Consider the following 20,098-nt stretch of genomic DNA (forward strand, 5'->3'; position numbering starts at 1 on the left):
TCATCTGAGAATGGTTGGATGTATGAGACTGGATTGAAAATGAGTGAAAATGCAGCCAATGTCCAAAAAAAAGGAAAAATAACACGAAAGTCTGGCTCCTTGGGACGTCAGCCAGTGATGGTTTCTAACAATTGGCTCAAAATTGTGAATGTATATGTTCTGAATTATATCTATAACTCAGCATTTTTAGAATAGAGAGAGTGATGAAAGGCAAAGGCAAAATGTTTTAACTTGTTTTTCTGTTTCTGTTTTAGCAGTTTAGCTGTTTTCAGATCTGTAATTTTAAATCGAACATATTATGACCACCCTTACTTTAAACCTTTCCTTTGTGTGTTTCAGGGCTTTAGTGGCTTGAGCCAAAAGGCAATATCTGGGCTCTGTATTGGCCCTTTCTTCTTCCTTCCTGCTTCACATGGACCTGTTTGCCCTCACACCCTGTGTTCCACTTGTTTTTCTATTGCTATTTGTAATTCACTGTATTTACAACACTCACATCTCCACACACATGCATACCCTAAAGGAGTGTTCACCTTTTGTCATGGCTCAAAGTTGCCAGGTTGTGACAGTACTGGCTATTATCGAGGTGTTAGCTAGCACTGTTGCTTCCCAGCAACAAGACTGAATCCAGCCTGGAGCCTGTCTGTGAGAGCTCTGGCTTGTCTTTTTGGTACATGGGTTCCTCCCACAGTCCAAACACCTGCATGGGGTTTGTTCCACTGGTGATCCTGAACAGGCTGAGAGTGTGAATGTTTGTCTGTCTCCGTGTTAGTGCTGAGACTGATTAGTGACCTGTCCCGGGTTTACCCCACCTCCCACTGTGACTTGAATAAGTAGAAAAAAATGGATGCATGTATTTTTCCTGCATTAACACAGAAACAAACATGTGGATTTACACGACTTCTCCCTCTGATTTTCCCTCTGATAAACAAACAAAATCTTTTAAACATCACCAGGTTCCGGTATTTTATATCACATTAGCAATTTACATGAAAACAGAAATATGTAACACAAAATAAATGAATATACAACATCTTACTATAATATTATACATTAGTCTTTGAGTACATACACATGTTAGAAGCTGTTAAAAGCACATGTATTGTTACATCCACAGCGAACGATCACCAAGTCCATACGCTCTGTTGTGAAATGTGGACTCTTCTAGATGTACAGTAGCTGAAATGCAGACATTATGAGGTCTTATGGCAGAAATGCACTGAATCTCATGAATAACATACATAATTCCCCTGTGATACAAACGTGATGCTGTTCATTAACAAACTTGGAGCGATATGGGTGATAAGGCTGTTAGAGATGAGTCACTGTGCAGACGTATGTTTACTGCTCGATGCGCTTTTGACAAAAGTAGCGTTTCGCTCCAGCGTTACCGCCCTCCTGCCAGACGTCTGGTTCAGTTCACTCATGTCCACCCCAGAGTCTAAACTGGTCTCTCGACTCTCGACTGGTCTCCGTCTCCTCTGTTGCTCTGACACAGCGTAATGGATCTCAGCTGCAGGCTTGCCCTCCAGTGAGACAAACCAGGCCCGAGGAGGCTGAAGTGAGGAGATATTGGATTGTCCATGCACCGAGTGCCTGCTGTCCAAGATTTTATGTAACGTCCCGGGCACTGACACTGACTCTGGGAGCCTGGATGTGTTGGTGGAGGTTGCTGTCTGGGAGCCACCTGAAGCTCCAAGCTTGTCTTCAGTTTCTGCTGCCTGGTGCTGGGTCTCAGGCGGACCTTTTGTCTGTGTCTGGGTGAAGTTTTCTTTACTCAAAGGCTCTGTGGCAGCACCATTTGAAGCCCCTGCACGGGGCAGGGTGGCTGACTTGCTCCACTGGGCCTCCTCTGGTTGCTCCTCTAAATGGAAGAAAGCTGGAGTGTGAAGAATTGCAACAGGCTGGTTGTAGAAAAACAAATTATCTGTCAGAGATACAGAAACTCTTTGTTCTGAAGTCTTGTGTGAACACGTCAAATCGTTCAGGTCCGTGTTCAGATCATTCTCCAGCATAATGGCCACAGCACTGGTGTTGGCTATGAAAGAAGCATTGTGTCTACTGTCCCTCTTTTCTTCAGGTTGCTGGTCCTGTGAATGAGAAGCTTTCCCTTCAAAGAGATCATCATCACATGTCGAAGTTTTTTGGTCTTTTGTCGTCACTGGTAGGATCTTTGCTGCTTTAGTTTCACCAGAGGAACACCTGCAGGTAAACCAGGACATTAGTAAATGATTATTTGGGTAAATTTAAGATTAATTTTTTATTCTTTAAAGGAATACGCCACAGAAAACTATCAACAGCTCGTCCCTGATAGTCCTATTGAGCCCAGCAAGTGTGTAAAGGGCAAAGGTTTATGATACACGCGTCATTACCTGTATTATTACCCATCTTGCCTCAATGATTACCGCCCAGTAGCACTCACCCCCATCATCACTAAGTGCTTAGAGCGACTGGTCCTAGCACACTTCAAATCCTGTCTCCCCCCCACCCTGGACCCCCACCAATTCGCATATCGCCGGAACAGGAGCACAGAGGATGCAGTCTCCATCGCAATGCACTCTGTCCTCTCACACCTGGACAACAACAACACCTACGCCAGAATGCTGTTTATAGACTTCAGTTCAGCATTCAATACAATCCACCCCTCACAACTCATCAGGAAACTGACAGACCTGGGTATCAGTTCCCTCATCTGCAAATGGTTACTGGACTTCCTGACCAACCGCCCCCAACATGTCCGGCTGGATAACCGCTGCTCATCTACCATCACAATGAACACCGGTGTACCACAAGGCTGTGTGATGAGCCCTTTCCTCTACTCCCTCTTCACCCACGACTGCAGACCTGCTGATGGTTCCAACACCATCATTAAGTTTGCAGATGACACCACGGTGATTGGCCTCATCAGTGACAACGATGAGGCCGCCTACAGGGAGGAGGTGGATCGTCTGGCTGAGTGGTGCGACAGAAACAACCTGCTGCTTAACACCGAGAAGACCAAGGAGCTCATCGTGGACTACAGGAGGAATGCTGACCCACATCCACCCATCCACATTAAGGGGACGGCTGTGGAGCGTGTGAGCAGCTTCAAGTTCCTGGGAGTCCACATCTCCGAGGATCTCACCTGGACGACCAACTGCTCCAAGCTGGTCAAGAAGGCTCACCAGCGCCTCTTCTTCTTGAGGACTCTGAGGAAGAACCACCTGTCCTCAGACATCCTGGTGAACTTCTATCGCTGCACCATCGAGAGCATCCTGACCAACTGTATAACAGTCTGGTACGGGAACTGCTCTGCCTCGGACCGGAAGGCGTTGCAGAGGGTCGTGAAAACTGCCCAGCGCATCGCCGGAGCACCACTTCCTGCCATAAAAGACATCTACAGGAAGCGGTGTCTGAAAAGGGCTGGGAAAATCATCAAAGACCCCAGTCACCCATCACATGGACTCTTCACCCTCCTGCCCTCTGGGAGGCGCCACAGGAGCCTCCGGACTAAGACCACCAGGTACCGGAACAGCTTCTTCCCCACAGCTGTCAGACTCCTGAACTCTGCCTCCTCACATCTGACCCACGTTAAACTCATGGACTGAACATACACACCCCCACAATGGACAACTGTACCCTCAAACACAATAATAACATGGACTGAATCACCACTCACAACCACTAGCACTTTATATAGCCTCTGTAGAAACTATCTACACCCTCACTTATCTTAACTGCACTACTGTATAGCTCTGTGTAAATAATCATTCTGTACATTCGATAATCTTTAATCCTACAACTGTTTACAACTTGCATAGTTCCCATTTCTGTATAGCTGTATATCTCAGATTTCTGTAAAGTTATTTATTTCATATTTATATCCTGTTCATATCCTGTACATAGCTTGTACTCACTACAGCCTGTACATACTTATAGTTATAGAATATTCACAACATACTTCATACCGTGTACATTATAACATACCATAATAGACCCATTTCTGTAATATACTCACATATCTATATTATTGCTAATATATATTGTAATATATCTATATCACTAAAGCACTTCTGGATGGATGCAAACTGCATTTCGTTGCCCTGTACCTGTGCATGTGCAATGACAATAAAGTTGAATTCTATTCTATTCTATTCTATTCTATTCTATTATGCAGAACTGGGTGATGCTACATGACCACAGTATGAATATTTGATAGAGGGTTTTCAGTGAAATATTCACTTAAAAGTATATTGTGACTTCTAAGTGATAGCCCATATAGGACATGGTTATACTGAAAGTTAGAGATTGGACAGCACTTTTGAATTAGTGAGCCTTTGTGTGAAGGTTTTTGTTCTGGTCACTATGATCATGTAATTGCAATGTGCATGACATGACAGCGGAGTTGCTGTAAGTAAACTATTGTTCATATCTTTATGATTCAGGGAGTTTGTCTAAGTCTAAGAATATTTTAACCTTCCAGCCATTTTCACTCCTTTGTCATAACATTGTCATTATTAACAAAAGTAAAGCAGCTCAGTGGGCCAAACTGGGATACTTTGTCAGAACTCCAGGCCTCAAGGGTTGATGTGCTGCAGGTTTTAGATGTATCCTTGATCCAACACAACTGATTCAAATGGCTAAATTAACTCCTCAACATGTCTCAAAGTTCTCCAGAGGCCTGGTAATGAACTAGTCATTTGATTCAGGTGTATTGACCCAGGGTGTTATTGTTGGAGTTGCCCAACCCTGTCTTAGATCTCCCTATTGTGAAAATAAAGGACTAAAGGATTCTGCTACATTGCAAAATCCCATCGAAGAGCACAAAGCATTGACCCAGAGCAACTCTGATCCACAGAGTTCCCACATGAAAACCTGCAGGACCCAAATGACCCACTGCAAACATCCTGATACGAGGCATTAAAGGACTTCGCCACAGGTTTCAGGTCCACATCTCAGTAGGTCAGAGCTGATGTGTTGGCGCAGGTGGCTCCTACACAATATACGGCAGGCGGCTCTAATGTTGTAGTTGGATCTGGTGTAGTTTAGTATAAAAGTATTTTATACTAAACTTTTCTTTTTACCTGCAATAACATAACCCAACCAGAAGAGAGATGATAATAACGAGTGTCCCTCCAAAGAGAACCATCAGGAAAAAGGAATGCCGTATGATGAAGTCAATGGGAATGGCAAGTTCAAAGAAACCTGAAGAAGATCAGAAGGAGGACTTTTAGAGAGTCCAGAATAGAAAACATAAAATGTGATCAAATATGTAATAATATGTAATATTAGTCGCTGCCTTCCAAGGTTGTGAATAATGAAATTAATACAATGATAAAATCCAATTTTATTAATTATTCCAGTGCAGAAAATATCTGAAAGTCTGTACTGCTAAAAGTGACTTTTACCTCTGTTAGATGACACAGGTGCTGCGATCCAGTAGCCGAGATGAGGAGCTGTGAAAGTCCACACAAGACTTCCATCTACTGATGTCACCTTTCCTAATCCTTTTCTCATCCATGCCCCTGAAGAGACCCAGCAACCCTTTTACACTTATATCCTCTTTTCTCGCACTTATGTTAATGACTTATCAGATGAGTGGGGCATTAGTATGTGTGATTATGATTTCTACTCACCAGTGGTCTGGTTAAAGAACCAGGCTGGAATAACACTCGAAGACTGAAGTCCAAAGCTGTCGGGAATGTTGAGGTTCATCTGCACAGGCCCAGTCACATGTAACTCCGTGTCTCCTGAGAAAAGCTGCACGCTGACAGCTGCCACCGGGCTTAACTCCACACTGACGTATCCTAGAGGACATTAATAAATGTGTAAGAGAAGAGCAGGTTATTATGTGCCCTGGGCAAATTTAGCTCCGACAGCTTTGTTTTTCTTTTCTTGAATAAAAGGTTCATGTAATAATACTTTAGTGTAATACAGCTTTGGTATTGTAGTTTAGTACTGCTTAAATCTGTGTAGAACTTATAAATAATTGTTACCCATTCAAAACTCATGTAACTGTGTAAAGGCCTTAACTGCTTCAAGCCAAAATTTCACGTGTATTTGTCTTTAGAACCACAAGATGGTGCCAAAGTTCATCATGTGAAGGAAAACAAATTCTGTTTTAAGGCAATTTCAAAAACTCCCTCAAAAAAATATATGTGACAAGTAGAAAGTTTGTTTTTATGTTCTTGTGCGGCTCTTCTTGTACTCATGTATTCCCTTTTTGTGCCCCAGTACTTGTCTTCACGCTGTCACTTTCATTTCAACTGCCGTTCTGTCTGTCTGCTAATCATCTGTGGGTTTCAGTGGGAGTGCATCCACAGATCAGCATCCAACGTCTTTTAGATCACACGTTTCTTTTGAGGCTGCCATGTGTAGTAATGTGTCACTTCACATCACTTTTTCCACAACACGAAATTAAAAAATAACTCAAGGAAACTCGATCAATCGTCTCCTGCCGACTTTACCCAGTTAAAAGTAGTTTCCCGGCCTTTGTTGGAGCTGCATTTCATTTTCTGTTTCGTTTCCATGATATTCTGTCAAAATATGCATAGCTTGTGGCTTTGTGGTGACCATTTTACACACTGGTCATAGCGTAGGTCATAGCATAACTTTTTAAATGAATCAACGAAATGTCCATCCAGGGTCAAAAGGAGGGCTGGAGCTTCTCCCAGCTGTCACGGGGCAAAACGTATGGTGCACCTCGGTGTCTACTGTTGCTCCAGTATGAATGCCAAAGTATTCTTTGGAAAGATACTGAACCTTGAGTTGTTCCTGATGGGTTTCAGAGTGTGAATGTGTGTGAATGTTAGATAGAAAGCACTTAGGCATAGAAAAATGTGCTCCTATGAATGAGACTCATAGTATAAAGTGCTTTGAGTGCTCAAGCATGGTAGAAAAGTACTGTAAAAGAAGCAGTCCATTTACCACAGAGAGCTGGCTCAAAAACACCTATGGTCGGTTTAGAATGAACCTAACCTCATGGGAGGAAGCCCAAGTACCTCCAAAGAACATGCACGCTCCACAACGAGACTCCAGCCACTGCTGGGTTTAAACCCAGGACCTTTTTGCTCTGAAGCAACCACTGCATCACTTCGCTGCCCCCAAATGCAGACATTATGAAGTATAAAGAAAAAAGTAATGAATGCATTGCACCTGTGAGACACCTGGTAATTCTGACTATGCTATTCATGCTTTTGCAGAACAAAAAATACATCTAAATACCAGATTTATTGCTCATGATGCCTCGAGTGGCCAGGAAGCCCCCCTGCTCTGACGTCAGCCTGGGAATGGTCAGGAAGGCTTTAACAGAGGTGATATTACTGCTGTGTGTCAGGTTCAGCAGGGTTTTAGGAAAACTGACCACAGGCTGGGATGAAGCATCTGCAAAATGATACAAAACATTTGTAAGGACATTACATTTCCCAATAACAGAGAACAGGAGCATCAGTGACTTTAACAGCTTATACAGTACCAGATGTTCTCCCAGTGATCAGGACAGAATCCTCAAAAAGCCAGATGTTCCCTTGATTCACACCCTGAAGTGATAATGTCACTGATGAAAATACTACAGTAGTGACAAAGAGAAAAGGAGGAAAGAACCCAAATTAGCATTAGCACACTATGGTTTACTTTTCTTCCACTAGATGGCAGTGTGGGGTTTTTTTATTCTTCAATGCTAATACTGTCCCCTCAAATGATACAAGCAAAGGGAAAAGCCTTTTTCTGGAAGAGGCTTACAGCAACAATAGCTCAGGTTTAAAGAGGTTTCAATTCAAAGCTTTAGTTAAAAGGAAAAATGTAGCATTGAATGTGAAAGAGGAGCAAAAGAAGCAAACACTCCAGATGTGGGTCAAAAAATAATCCCGGACAGATTGCAGCAGCCAGGAAAAGCTAATTAGGTGTCAAATGCAAGAAAGGTGGAGGAACGTTTGGCCTTGCACAAACAGAGAACGTTCGAAAAGAAGTGCGCATGAATCAAAGTGTTTTCCCTGGTTGCTTTTCATGATGAAATAAAACCCCCCCAATTCTCTTCTCTCTCTGCAGTGCTGGTGTAAACATGTGACATTCAGCTATAACCAAAGAATAAATGGTTTGAGCTGAGCTAAATTTCAAAATGAGAGCTAGCATGGGGAAAAAAAACATCCACACAATGTGCAAACACCCTGAACAGATGACATACTTGGCATTTTGTCGGTTTTACAAGGCAGCAGTGTGCAAATGTAGCCGTCATGGCAGGCAACAACTGTGAGAAGCATCCCAGTGTGGTAAGGTATGTGAAGCAAGACCCCACCATCCTCCCCAGAAAGAGCTGTTTTGGTCTTGGTGTAGTTGACGTAGACCTCCACCACTGCCTGGCTCAGGTACTGACGACTCAGCACATCATTCACCTGGACCTTCAAGCTGAAGGTAGAACCTGGGGAAAGAAAACCGATAACTGCAGGTTCACAAAATGATGGGAGCATAGTCATGGCTGCAGCTCTGACAAATGTGACACTTTACATCTGCAAGTTTATAGAAGTTATGATGAGGAGGTAAAAATATGTAAGAGTGCATCACTGCAACCCCTGAACGAGCAAGTTTCTGATGTTCTCTGAACAAAATGTATCATTTTAAGCTCCATGAACATTAAAAGCTTCAAATACTGAACTTTAATATTTCAGCAGAACAGAGGTGGCTGCAGTGCTAATTAACCTGGACGAGACATTATTGACAAAACAACAAGAAAATTAGTTTACGGAATCCCTCGAGGGCATCAATCAATTAATCCCAGTGGACTGTAAAGATGGGGACACAAATGCTAATATTGAAAGTGGGCAATTAGTCCAGCAAAGCATGCAGTCACAGCAACATTTTGCCACATCAGCATGCAGACAGCTGCCTAGGGTACATATTTTCAATACTGTAATTCTCGTGAGAGTCTCCTAATCATTAAATGTTTCAAGCAGCAGCCACAGAATCCCATTTAGGCACCTTACTCAATTAGCCACTTTCACACTGAACACCGAGGCCCAATAAAAAGGTTAATGGAGACTTCTAAAGGGCAATGTGTTGCATAACAATACAAAATACTCAGTAATCCATCACAGCCAAACAAGAATCACTGACTAAAGGATGAAGCCGATGCATTAAGCTACACTAATCAAAATATTTATTTAAGCATTGGATTAAATCCATAACACGATTAGATTAGAGTATTTTAGCCTCTTTTAGCTGCTTATTTTTGTTTTAAATCCTCAATACACAGCCTTGCATACAAGGTCATGTTTAGAGAGACAGTGCTTGATAAAGCCTCGCCCACCCTGGTGAAGAAAACGATTCATGGCTCCCGGCTGCTTTCGTTTTATGCCAACGTATCTCCTTGTCAATTCTGTCTTCTACAGTGAATGCATACAAAATATATATTTAGGCACCTAGGTAAGGTGAGGTAACTTTATTCATACCCATGGGTAAGTTAAATTTGCTTTACGGGAAAAAATGATAGCATTTGGCATCCCTTCAAAAACACAAATACCTAATAAATATAAACCTCACTGTAGCACATATATAGTAATTTAATGTTTCGAATCAAAAACAAAAACAGTTCTTATTTAATTCAGTAACAGCTACAGGGACAAAGCTGTTTTTATAATGCTTATTCCTGCACCTTGGAGATAGAAACCTCCGTCCTGAGGAAAGAAGCTGAAATTCACCCTGTAGAGGATGGGAACCATTTTTAAGGATTGATAAAGTCATCGCTAAACAAGACTGTGGCTCACCTATCAGGTGACTGGACCATCTCACTATCTGATTCAGTGAGTGACTGAGGTCTGACCGAACCATGCCACCAAACAAAAGGATAAAACAGACTCAATAACAGAATGATAAAACAAAGTTCAATTTTTTTGGTCAATGTGGAAATGAGCAAGTTTCCTGAGGCAGTAAAGGTGCTGGTGACCCTTTTTACCAACTGATTTGCAGTTCTGATCAAAGTTCAGTTTTTCATTGATTATGGTGCCAAGATATTTATATGATTGCACTTGCTCTATTTTCTGACTTTTAATTAAGGTGATTCTGACGCCAAGCTCTCATTCACTGCCGGTTGCTGCGTGTGCATGCGCCCAAATGATGTGGTCCATTGGTTAGTCCTGGTAAAAGTCCTTCTGTCAAGACTCAAATTCAGCATTTTTGCTGTCACTATTGTGGCTTCTGAAGCTATTTGTCACTTACACAGAAATCAATTGCTTAGTAATCCTTTTTTTATCCTAATGGGGGGCCATGACTCTCAAAATGAACTTGATGATTTTCCCAGTGAAGTGTGCACTGATGGTGTGACCTCTGTGTAGTGTCTTCTCTGGTCTGCATTCACAACAAAAAGGCAATGGTTAGAATGCTCTCTTTTTAATGTCGTGGGCAATCAGCACAAAATCTCGCAGGAATCCTCCATTATTCTGAGGATTACATTTCCACTTGCAGTGTGATCGTATAGTGGTAAATTTATACAACCAAAATAGAAAAACTTCAACACCATTAACATTGCATGTTAAATTTCCCAAATGAAAGGAATATAGAAATATATTTTAAAGCTGTACATGAAACAATGTAAATTCTCTAAACAGTGTGGCACAGTCACATACCTGCATTCACAACAAAAAGGCAATGGTTAGAATGCTCTCTTTTTAATGTCGTGGGCAATCAGCACAAAATCTAAACGGGAAAGCAACAACAGAGTTAGCTAACTATGCTCCCATTTTGTTTCCTCTCCTCCCAATAAAGAAATCTCACATAAACGTGCACTCAGTTCAACATAAAGACTGGAGAAATGACCCGCAACAACTGATGTATAAACAACAAAAATAATCGGGTCAGACTGTATTACTTTAACAGCCTGCGATATGATTTTTCCTCCCCACGACATTTGCGAATTCCTTACCTCACAGGAATCCTCCATTATTCTGAGGATTACCCAGAATCCCTTGCCCTTTGTGAATATTGCAGGGTCACTTTTTCGACAGTAGGTGGCGCCAATGTCCCATTTAGCGGGATTTAACTTCAACTCTATTTAACTATGTTACAATGGCACAGATCAAAACAGCCCGAGGCACTCAGATTCTTGTCTTTTTACCATCTTCCCCCCGCTGGAAAATGGAATGGACTTTGCATTTGAGACTGGGAAGCTACAGCCATCTTTTATATACAGTCTATGGTCTGGGCTGCAGTGTGGTCATGCACTTTAAATATCTTTCTGATGGTGGGTACAGAAAAACCACGTCATGTGTCTATAAGTGCAGCCACTAATAAATAAATTTCAATTTTAAACTACTGCATTTGTATAAGTTAATCATTTTGAAAGACGCTTGGTGATTTTTCTTGCAGGAAAATGTGGACAATTAACAAAGTTCAGAGTAACATTTTTATATTAGCAATTTCTTTACCTACAGTAACTCACTAGCATATAGCTAACAGTAACCAGATGGTGCTAAAATAAATATCTGGCACAGATAATCCAATGCATTTTGTTAGATTTAATTATTTACATATTGTAGACTTTCGTGTCTTCCCCTCCAGTGGACATGGTTTCAGAAGATTCTATGAAGCGCTGCACACTTCAGCTCTGCTCGTCACCAAACAGCAGACAAAGTTTGCTACTACCTATTGAGCTGTTACAGATCCACATATCTGCCATGGTGCCTGATTTCGAGCCTTATTTTCTGTCTCGAATTATCTACGCCTGTGTCTTATTCCCTGAGTTGTTTCCACTTCCCTGATTATCACTTTGTGTATAAATAGTCCTACCCTCCCCTCAGTCCCCTCAGTGAACAGTGTGTGCTGAGCACCCTACCTGATTTCTTCTTTGTATTCTCATTTTGGATTTTATTTTGGACTCTATCAGTCTGCATCATCCCAAATAAAACAGCTCACTTTTGGTTTTAAGTCTGCATCCTGTATGTGGGTCCTCACTCTTGCATTTCCGCACACTATTTTTTCTATATGAGTTGGAGTAACACGTGACAGGTACCTCAGCCTTTCAGATGAATATCAGAGTTGAGTGTGTAAAAAGGCAGCTAGGTGCTAATGCTCATATCGTATTTTGCTAAGTGGCAAAAAAAATCAATTAATGCATCTTTAAATTGTGACTTTTTCCACAGCCAAGTTCAGCAGTCCAAACACAAGCAGTGGTTCAATGAAGTAAAACAACTCTGTGGATCCATCTTTCTGTCATGGTAGCTTACAAAGCACGAGGATAAAGCAGCACATATTTACTGAAGAAAAAGAAATCAAACGAATGATTGCACAGAATAGCTGTAAACATCTGAGCCCAGTGACCCATATCAAATATAATAAAGCCGCTGAAAAGGAAAATGCTCCATGCAAAGAGCTTACTGTGTACAGATGCAACACTGTGGTAAGAGCTACATTAGCTTCCTTCACCTTATGCACTGTAATAAACACTGTCAACTGAGCTGCACCTCTGGCGTAGCTGGGAAAGTGAGTTTGGGGAGTCGTAAATCTCAACAGCTGGATCATTATCAGTTCTGTAGTTATTTTTCACCATGAGCTCATGAAAATGCCTTCATAACACTTTTTATTAATGGCTAAGTGTTGCTTACTGCCACAGCAGCGATGTAATGCCATAAGCATCTTTCTCTAATGGTGACAAAACCACTCTGACAGCAGCAGCGGATGAAATCGCTGCTGCTTTGATTGCTTATAATCCTGCTTCCAAAGGAGATGCCAAAGGTTTACTGCAAACTCATGAAGCTTTATGCGACCAGCTTTCCCAGTGTTTCACCAAGTGCCAAAGCCAGATAACCACATCAAGCCATATCACTGCCCCGAACAATTCTCTTTGATCAGAGGCAGACAAATGCCCGGAGCTCCTTATTTTCAGCCACAATGAGAAACAAACATGTCCATTTGGCTGTTTTATCATCAACCCACCAAGATACTTACACCAGTGCAGATGGACACGAGGAGGCTTGTGTTGGGAGAGGCAGCCTCCGCTTCATGTGTGTTCCGCCTTAGTGGCCAAGCATAACAGAAGGGGGTCACTAAATCTGTAGTGGAGGTGCTTCGTGCCAGATTACTATAATCTCCCCATTTGGCGAACTGAACCAGGTTTATGAAGTGGGCCGTCTGAGGTCAGTGAGTGCAGATGAGAAATGGATTCCATATTGTGTGTACAATGTGGCTGGAATGGTGTTATCATCCTCCGCGGAAAAGTAATAAAGAATTCCACAAAGCTTTACTTTATAAATATGTGCAGATTTGAAGTGAAATATTAAAGTGGGCGATAATGACTGAAAACTCTGTCTGTGGCTAAATGCTGACACGCATCACCACATTATCACCTTTTTCTTTTTATCAGACATGACAACAACAATCAGAGATCCACAGGAAGGAACGCAAACATGTTGACTGGTCAGTTTTCAGACCAGACAGATGGTCCCACAGGGACTTATCTCTTGTGCCACCCCCACTCTCCCCCACATTTGTCTGTATGTGTTGGAATTAGGCCACATATTCCACTGATGGACGACAACACAATTAAACCTTTTTAATATGTGGGGTACAACAAGCATAAGTCAGCAATATCAAACCGAAGAAAGGTTTAAGACATTAAAAAAAATCACATTGGAGGTTGGGGGTTGGTTAGTGAAGTAGGGGCTGATGTCCTAAAATGGTCATGTTTGTCAAATAATTACAACGTTCCCCGAGGCCGAATGATTAAATCGTTAAGTCTGCCGATCTGCTCGTTCTGAAGGGAACAACAATGAAGACGTTAATCTCAGTGTGGGTGAAGAGGCCATCTGTATTTGTGGGGGTGGGGTGTTTTGTTTTTAACTCAAGTGGAAAGTGGGCATTTGTTCCCCCTGAGAGTTTACTTGGAACTGAAGGGACAGGGAAGCTAAGAGGACGTGGTTTTGTCAGGACTCAGCTGCAGGCCTGCAGACGGGGGGAGGGATGGCCAGAGACGACAGCATGCTTGGGTACATTTCCAAGTGTTGTAGTCAACAACACAGACCGGGGGATCATGTGATGGTAATGCACTCCTACATCAGCATGAATAAGTCATGAAATCAGTTGATAAGAGCGAGGTCACAAATCCCTCTTTCAGCTCCTCTGGAAGCAGAAAGTCTGTCACGAAAAGCTCAAGCGTGTCTGCGAGCGAGGGAGAAGAACAGACGAGCTTCCGAATGAGATTCTCCCTTAAATGTCGTGAATTAAAACAGCTCAGCTGGAGACAAATTGAAGAAGTTAAAAAGAAGAATGAGCCTGCTGTAGCGCCAGCAGATGATTTGCATGGAATTATAATCTAGACTGAGCTGATATCGAGAGCTGTCTGAGCTGTATTCCAAGCATGTGTTTGACATGCTTTTTGGCCAAATCCCAGAACACTTTAACATGTTAATACTGTCATAATGTTGTAAATAATGTGCACACGAAATGATCAAATTTGTGCCTGGTGGTGGCGATGCGCTAAAAGGAGACAGATGGAGACACCTTACTCATGAGTTGGCAGCAGGAAGATCCAACATCACTTATTGCTCATGAGCAAATCTGCAGATTTGTGAGAAAATCCTCATACAGATGGTCTAAGCCAGCTCAATAAAAGTTTCTTATAATATGGTACTTGCAGCCTTTTGGGGAAGAAAGATGAAGCATGAATATATAAAAAGAACTGTTAAAAGAAAAGTTATGTTCTCAGGATGTAATGCAGTTCATTTGCTCCTCAAACATTTAACTGAGGACAGAGTGTAAACTTTAAATCGACGTTACACCGACCTGGCCTGGGCTCCAGCGCTTGCTGTTGGAGTTGAAAGGGCTCTTGTTTCCTGGGATCCTGGTTTGAAAAGTTCCCATCATCGGCATGCAGAGGGTGTCCCGCAGCCGGAGTGAACTCAGCCCTTCCACGGCCGCATAAAACCAGCGAGCACAGCAGAGACACGCAAAACAGCAGGCGCATGACTTTCAAAGAGCCTCGTTTTTACTCACCACAGGTCCAGGTTTCATCTACAAAGTACACAAGGACAAAGATGCTCACTCCGCTGCCATCACAACTACTTTTCTGTGAGCCACCCTTCAAACAGCGCAGGAAACTCCGCCCCCTTCCACCGAGAGCCGCTCCATCCATCCATCTAATTTAATGGGTTTAATTCAGTTTTTTATTACATTTTTATTTTTTTGCAAATCAGTTCTTATAAACTTTGACTGACATTATTTTTTTCCAAGGGTTTTTGAAAATTATTATTTTTATCATTATTTATTTATTTATTTATTTATTTAATATAAAGCACAATATTAACCCTAGATATTTCTAAATATTATAAAAAAAAGCATATTGTTTTTGAATTAACAATAATAGTAAGAGTTTAATAAATAAATAAAATAGTTTTTATTTGTTTTATTTAACTTTTACGCTGACTGTATTAATTCTATAAGCACTGCAAAATGTTTTTATCTCTTTTATTTATTTATTTATTTATATTTCTTTTTATTCTGATGCACTTTTCAAACTTTTCTTTTATGCATGTGATGTCATCATTACTAATATTGCTAGCATTATTGCTGTTAGTACAAGTACTATTTTTTAACCTTATGTAAAAAATTTCAACAAGACATAAAAACTAAAAACATGAAATGGACAAAATGCGTTGATTTGCACTGACAGATGAGCTTAATTAGCACAGACCAATGTCTAAATGATGTTATAAAAAATATATTTGATTATGTTTTAGAAGCAAATGATTTATGTTAAAAAATGAGGACTATATTGATGTTTGAGAGATGTAGAGAACCATATTTGAGTTTCATCACATCATACTTAAGTTTTGCAACCTTCCTCCTATTGTAGCTTTACATTAGAGTCAAAGTTAGTCCTCAGCAGCAGTGTTTTCATCGTGCGCTGGATGGTGTTTTAATTTGATGTGCAAACACTTGCATCATGTGGTTTTTACCACTAGATGGGGATAATGCAATGTCAATTAACGAAGTGACACTTAACGTTTCCGTTTCAGTTACCAGTTCAAAAGACTATCTTGACAACAGCAGTTTAACCTCTGACCCTGAAGGCGGTTACTTCTAAATGAAGTTGTAGTTGCAGTGTGAGCAGTGCTGATAGCAGCAGCAATGATTCAAATCTCAGTTGTAGTTCTAGATGTCTTTATTTAATGGTTATTTATACATTTGTGGAAATTTGCATGTCTATTAAAAGCCTTCATTAAACATTAATTCTGCCTCCGGCGTCTTTTAAAGTTTTCTCTTTCTACTTTTACAGCAATATTTTAATCAGTGATTCAAAATTCGACCACGCTGCACTCTTCCTCTGTATTTGTTCCCGAGTACAGAGGCAAAGCTGTGGGCCAAAGGCCACTGTGCGTGAAGGGGGTAAAAGATAAAGTTTTCAGTCTTTTTTCTATGTGTTTTAAAGTTTGAAATGTAAATTTTGGGGCTGGAAAGGTCAGCATAACAACACTGTGGTAGTATAGGCTCCGCAGGTTTCTAATTAGGTAAACTGTGGTTGATTTTCCATTTGTTTTCTGCACATTTACAAGTTTTGTTATTTTTCTTTACTTTCAGTGTGGACTTCAGCTTCCTCACTGAATTGTCCAAATCTTTGTTATGTTCTGAGTTCATGTGCAGCTGGGGGGAGACCACTGCTGTCGGGGTGTGCTTGGCTTGTCAAGGTTTCCCAGCAGAACGCTGCATTGTAATCGGATGATCAGTGTTATTCACTTCACCCTGGCAGTCGTTTTATTCCAGACCATAATTACGTTTTTATTTGCTTTTTTTTGTTGTTTTTTCCTGTTTTGTACTCGCTAACAATATCGAGAGATTAAATAAGGTACAAGTCATGCCCTGCTTCACTTCATTATGTCACCTGAAGGTTGGTTTCCTCACTTATGTCCGCCTGCGGAGCTTCCTGTTGCCAAAATATGAGTGAATCCGTCCCCAGCTGCTTTCTTCACCATCATAGCTCTTCTGTGACAGGAGCCTGAGCGAGGCAGTGAGCTGACACATTTGTCCTCCCAGCTCTATTCCCCTCTGACAAAGTATAAATCGGCGTCTAAACACACAAGCACGAGGATGGATGACAGCCCTAGTCTCCAGGATCAATTTGCCACAAATTAGATACAGTAATGGTTCATTTCTCCACATAAATAGCTGCATCTATGGGGACTGTTTTGGAAATCTGCTAGCTTTCACCCTGGAAATCTGTGCCAGCGCTCTGCTCCATCCCTGACTGCTTTCTTCTATTAATCTTATCGGAGCTCAGATAGCTTCTCTCTTTTGTCTTTCTGCACACAATGCTGCAGTTTATTAGTTTCTTTTGATAAAGGAAGAAAATTTGTTTTTATCAAACTAAGCTTAACTACTCATTGCCTTAGAAATAAACTAATATTTTATAACACTAATATTAATAATGTACAATATCAGCCTTAATCAGTGTTGACTGAAGGCAATTACAGTAATGTAGCTAGATTTGTAGGTTTGACAGTGTCTTTACTGTAATCTACAATAAGTTTCTTACTGTAAAAACAGTGTTGTTGTGCATGAAATGTAAATACTGAAGTGTAAGAGTTCCAGCTGTTTTGTTCCAAATGTACTGTAATCACCATAAACAGCTTATTACAGTAAATGTCTATATATATCATAATACAAATATATTTATTACTCCTTCAGGTGACTATTTTTGTTGGCACTATGTAAAGGAAACTGAATTGAATTCAACTGAAGGACAGCTTCTCACTGTGCAGATCCTCTCCCAGGTGCACTTGGCTCAGTTTCTCATCATTTTGAATTTCCAAAATTCTAGGACACGACAGTGAAGTCGGAAAAAAGAGAAACACCCTGAAGGTGAACACTGGCTGGATTTGATTAATCACCACAGGAGTCTTGGTCATGGTGTGTCATTGCCAAATAAACCTTCTAACTGTTCTCCACAGAAACACTGAAAAGCATAGATGGTGCAGGTGGAGGCTTTGGATCAGGCAGTAGAGTGGGTCATCTACCAGTGGGAAGGTCAGTGGATCGATCTCCTCCAGTCTGCATGTCTGAACCCTGAGTTGCCCCCGATGCATTTATCAGAGTGTGTGTGAATGTTAGAAAAAGTGCTTGGGTGTATGCTGTATGAATGTGTGTGTGATTGAATGAATGAAAAAGCTGTGGCTATACATGTACCAGACCATTTACCTCATATATCCAAAAAAAAGAAGAATCGAAATAAATAACATAAATAAAAGAACCATTACAATACTTTAAAAACACTCGAGTTTAAACTCATGTGGTCTTTAAACGCCTCAGCACAAAAGCAGGCATTATCCACACCACCACCTCCTCGAGCTGCAGCAACATTTGACATTGTGTGCTGTATGAGGTATTGTAGCACTCGGGGAACAGACTCGGATTCTAGCTTAAATAAAAACTTTGCTTTATACAACAAGCTTTTACTGTCAAAGACAAACTGAAAAAAGGGGATTTAATTAAGGTCCCTTTGGATTTGTGGGGTTAAATTATGAAACAATTCTGGCATAAATCCAAAGGATGTGTAATTATTCTTTTGTTTTTGGTGGTTTGCGGTCAGTATTTTCACCTGAGATGTATCTGTAGTCAAGTGTATTTGCAATATTTCGCAAAAATTATATATTTATCTTCTTACACTGATGTGAAGCTACAACTTCAATTTCTTGCCAGTAACAATTAACAGGTCTGGTGGGCTGAAGAGTATATATATATATATATATATATATATACTTTTACCAATATCACAAGTGGTGGATCTTTAAGTACTTTGAGCTTTGGTGACTAATTTCCCGTTAATTGTTCGCTGTCATTTTGAAAAAAAAAAAAGGTGGCGACACCAGCGGGTGGAGCGGATTAAAATGTAGGGCTTTGCAGCTGTGCTCTCTTTCAAAATACCAAGGCTGGACCAGAGGCAACACACTGACGTGAGTGTGTAAGACAGGAAAAATGACAAAGTGATAGACAGCGTGTCACGCAGTGAATAAGCCCTTGCCTGGAGGTGCATGACTTGCCATTAATACTGACAACATCAGCATGGCTTTTGGGGTCTGCTGACATGCCGTGGAATATTATTGCAAGATAATAAAGACTTAAAAGGAAGTTTTAAAACAATGGCAAAGAAGAACGCTGATCGCGCTACTCCAGAGGAGACATTGCAGGACGTTACATCAGGGCTCTGTTGAAACAGACTTTCTAGGTCTTCACGGGAGTTTTCAGAGCTTTCCAAACTCCACATCTGCTTTTGGAAAACTAACTGGATTTTTTTTTTAATTTAAGTCAAAAAGTAAGAAGCCTAAGATTGAGTTTGGACAATTTCATGTCAATTACAGGGATACATTTTGAGAACATTAGAAGTTTCTCTGATTTCTAATCTTTACTTGCGTGCCAAAAAGGGATACATGTTGACATGTGAATATTAATGAGAGTGGGCTCGATGTTAAAAACTGTCATACAGAGACAACTGATGAAGCGTTTCATCAACACTGCCAACTGCCAGGGTGATGATGCCGATACAAGCACATGAGGCCACTGAATGGTTTGATAACTAAAGTGTAGAAGGGGTTTTTTATCACCAACATCAAAACACATATTGAAGTAATACCATTGGTCCGTAAAGAGTGTTTCCTTCTGACAACAGAGTTGGACCTGGAGAACCAATGCCCAAATACCCGTGGGCTAATCTGTTCTAGCCTACAGGTAATGGTCATTGTTTCTCTGTATCCTTTGTATCTCTCTTAGTATTGTCTTTCATCTGAATCAAGTCCTGCAGTGTTTGGCTGGTGATGCTAACACAGGCAGCTGTGGCTTGCAGCGTTTCCATCCATGCTTATTTAATCCATGCTTATGATGCTGGTATCTTTTGACACATTTTTAAAATGCATTTTAATACATTTTTTATGACAAATACAGTCATATGAAAAAAGTTTTGACAGGACTCTATGCAGTCATGTGGAAAATGAACTACACCCCACGACAAACCTTCAGCAGTAATAATGAAGTAGTCTAATTTCTCGGCACTGTCCCAAAGATGATGCGATGGAGTGTTTTTTTCCCTGTGTTTTAGTTCTTACCACCATGCGTATATTAGTAAATCAGATTCTGAACCACAGGGCTTTTT

At 41.0% G+C, this 20,098-nt stretch overlaps 1 protein-coding gene across 5 annotated transcripts; it reads right to left on the reverse strand.

Moving 5' to 3' along the window:
* Nucleotides 1-949: 949 nt before the first annotated feature.
* Nucleotides 950-15,042, reverse strand: LOC101472465 (protein FAM171B). Of its 5 annotated transcripts, none has more exons than XM_004559171.3 (8): nucleotides 14,743-15,041; nucleotides 8,159-8,392; nucleotides 7,451-7,543; nucleotides 7,201-7,359; nucleotides 5,613-5,783; nucleotides 5,385-5,501; nucleotides 5,061-5,181; nucleotides 950-2,199 (listed from the first exon to the last, which is right to left on the reverse strand). In XM_004559171.3, the coding sequence occupies exons 1-8, from the start codon at nucleotides 14,921-14,923 to the stop codon at nucleotides 1,320-1,322; spliced, it is 1,956 nt and encodes a 651-aa protein (XP_004559228.1). In that variant the 5' UTR covers nucleotides 14,924-15,041; the 3' UTR covers nucleotides 950-1,319. The 5 variants fall into 5 exon arrangements, with proteins under 5 accessions (XP_004559228.1, XP_076731411.1, XP_076731410.1 ...); XM_076875296.1 differs by lacking the exon at nucleotides 14,743-15,041 and adding an exon at nucleotides 12,910-14,716; XM_076875295.1 differs by lacking the exon at nucleotides 14,743-15,041 and adding an exon at nucleotides 10,889-12,890.
* Nucleotides 15,043-20,098: the final 5,056 nt, after the last annotated feature.

Source organism: Maylandia zebra, linkage group LG16 (genome assembly GCF_041146795.1).
Source record: "Maylandia zebra isolate NMK-2024a linkage group LG16, Mzebra_GT3a, whole genome shotgun sequence".
In the NCBI taxonomy this organism is placed as follows: Eukaryota; Metazoa; Chordata; class Actinopteri; order Cichliformes; family Cichlidae; genus Maylandia; species Maylandia zebra.

Excerpts from the sequence above, each read along its gene's own strand:
- LOC101472465 (XM_004559171.3), bottom strand. The coding sequence starts at position 14,923 with ATGCGCCTGCTGTTTTGCGTGTCTCTGCTGTGCTCGCTGGTTTTATGC. Across the intron at positions 7,360-7,450 it reads GATCACTGGGAGAACATCTG|ATGCTTCATCCCAGCCTGTG; the intron begins GTACTGTATAAG and ends ATCATTTTGCAG. Across the intron at positions 2,200-5,060 it reads GTTGGGTTATGTTATTGCAG|GTGTTCCTCTGGTGAAACTA; the intron begins GTAAAAAGAAAA and ends GTTTACCTGCAG.